Source organism: Sinocyclocheilus grahami, unplaced genomic scaffold (assembly GCF_001515645.1).
Source record: "Sinocyclocheilus grahami isolate Dianchi unplaced genomic scaffold, SAMN03320097.WGS_v1.1 scaffold1925.1, whole genome shotgun sequence".
Lineage (NCBI taxonomy): Eukaryota > Metazoa > Chordata > Actinopteri > Cypriniformes > Cyprinidae > Sinocyclocheilus > Sinocyclocheilus grahami.
The window spans coordinates 16,467-18,703 of record NW_015507104.1 but is presented as its reverse complement, the minus strand read 5'-3'; the positions used below and the strand labels follow the sequence as shown (position 1 = coordinate 18,703).

The 2,237-nt window shown below is 31.5% G+C and overlaps 1 protein-coding gene across 1 annotated transcript in view; it reads left to right on the top strand.

Moving 5' to 3' along the window:
* Positions 1 to 2,237, top strand: part of LOC107573378 (A-kinase anchor protein 9-like) — a gene marked incomplete at its 3' end in the record, with an annotated part of 37,934 nt that overhangs the window by 29,494 nt on the left and 6,203 nt on the right. The window contains exon 9 of the mRNA XM_016259811.1: positions 45 to 146. Coding sequence (XP_016115297.1) covers positions 45 to 146 — 102 coding nt within the window. The remainder of the gene's footprint in view (positions 1 to 44; positions 147 to 2,237) is intronic.

Here is a 2,237-nt window from a genome sequence, read left to right as displayed (position 1 = left end):
GTGTGTGTGTGTGTGTGTGTTTCACGTGTGTGTTGTGTGTGCAGGTTGAAGAGGTCCAGCATGTGTCTATGGCAGGCAGAGCAGACGTCACACTGGAAGCACAGCTGCAGACAGAGAGAGAGGCTCTGGACAGGAAGGAGAAAGAGGTACTTCCTGTCACCTTACACATTCCAGCAACTCCAGCAGAACTGGGTTGTGAAGCTCTCGTGTGTATCCAGATGCAGTTTTATGACTAAGTTCTATGTAGTGCTCATCACTTTCATGTTTTCATAGCGAGCTCAAAGTGAACTCTTCAGTATTGACCTTTAAGCCTTGAACAGAACCAGTTTTAAAAGTATCAGAGCAGTATTGTTGTGTCAGAAAGCATGACTACTGTCGTTTATTCTGTAACACTCAAGCATCCCATATTAACTCATGTTATGCCACTCACGAGCCTAATAAACCTCTTCGTTGTGGTTTTACAGCCACTATTATGGGTAGTGTAGAGCATCACTCCAAAATCCTCAAACAGGTTATGGCCAAAAATCAGTTTCTGCGTGGATTTTTCAAAATATTTATAATTATAATTTTTCTGGATTCTATTTTTCCCGTTTACATTTTTTCTTTAGTTAGAAGAAAGCACATCTAATTAACAGAAATCATGAAACTTAATCAACTTTACAATCATTTGACACAAAGAATGTTTAACAAGCGTAACATTTTTAATTTTTCAAAGAAATCTGTTTTATTTTTTCCCTAAAATGTATTTATTTATTTATTTGAATTTTTCTGGATTCCATGTTTTGTTTTGTTTTTTCATTTTAATTTGTCTGCGTTCTGTTTTAATGGTTAAACTACAGTTTGGTCATCAAAAAGCATGTCAGTAATTATAAATCATGAAACGTATAGAATTTTAAAAGTTTATTAAAAGTCTAATAAAAACAAAATTTTAGGACCCTATGAAATCCATTCTGTATTGAATTTATTTTTCCCTAAATTCTGTTTTTTTTCTGTTTTAACTTTTCATTCTAATGTAGCAATTAAAAAGCATGTCTAATTAATTGAAATCCTGAAACATACAGTTTGACAATAATTAAATTAATCTGTTTATTAATTAGTTTTCCCCCTTAAATTCTGTTTTATTACCTTTTATAACTAAAAAGCATGTTTAATCAATTAAATTCAGAAAACGTAGACAATATAATAATTTATTACATTATTTTTTTTTACAATAATAGGGCACTATGAAATGTTAAATTTTTCCAGGAATGATTTGTTGTCCGTTTGTGTGTGATTTAATACACATGTATTATCAAAAACGGTGCTAATCAAATTAAGGCATAAAACATTGGCATTTTAAATTAATCTTTTAAAAATATAAAAATTGTGCTGCTTGATTTTTATTGTTAAAATTAAAACATGGAAGAAAATGTGATATTTCAACCTTTTTTTTTCTTTTTTTTTTACTTCAATTACTTAATACTAATTACTTTCTAAATCCTATATCAAAGTTAACGAATGATACGAGGATAGACATGAAACTATTATTTTAATTCTTTCAAATAAATAACAGATAACTACATCAATTATTCAGGTACGCTTTAGATTAGTGTCTCACTTATGACTTTTGCCTCAATATACTCCTAATTACTGTTTATTAATGCTTAATAAAGTAGTTTAAGAACTGGGTAGGATTAAGGATTTAGAATAAGTTCTTGCAGAGTAAGACATTAATATGTGCTTCTTAAGTAATAATAAACAGCCAATATCCCAGTAATATTCATGCATGTTAATAGTGAGAACTGGACACTAAAGTGTTGCCAATGTTCTGCTCACCAAAGTATTTAAAGTGAGGAGGGGACATAAAAAGCATGCATTTTAAGGTTAGGCTTTTTATGTTAAATCCACTATTGCATTGTATTTCAAGGCAAGAGTCATTAAAGTACTTGGTAACTAGTTAGACCCAACACTGGCTGTATATGTGCGACACATGTCTTTTATGTAATGGGTGTTGTTTCTTTATATCAATGAAAAACTGTTCCACATTTTAAATATCTCCCTTTCCTTATGATTTGTAATATAGTTTCTTATTTGTAAGTATCGAAAGAGATCACGTAAATGTGATATTTCTGAAAAAGCATGAAGTTTGAGTGATTTGAAACGCTCTGTGTGTGTGTGTGTGTGTGTGTGTGTGTGTCTCTGTGTGTGTGTGTGTGTGTGTGTGTGTGTGTGTGTGTGTGTGTGTGTGTGTGTGTGTG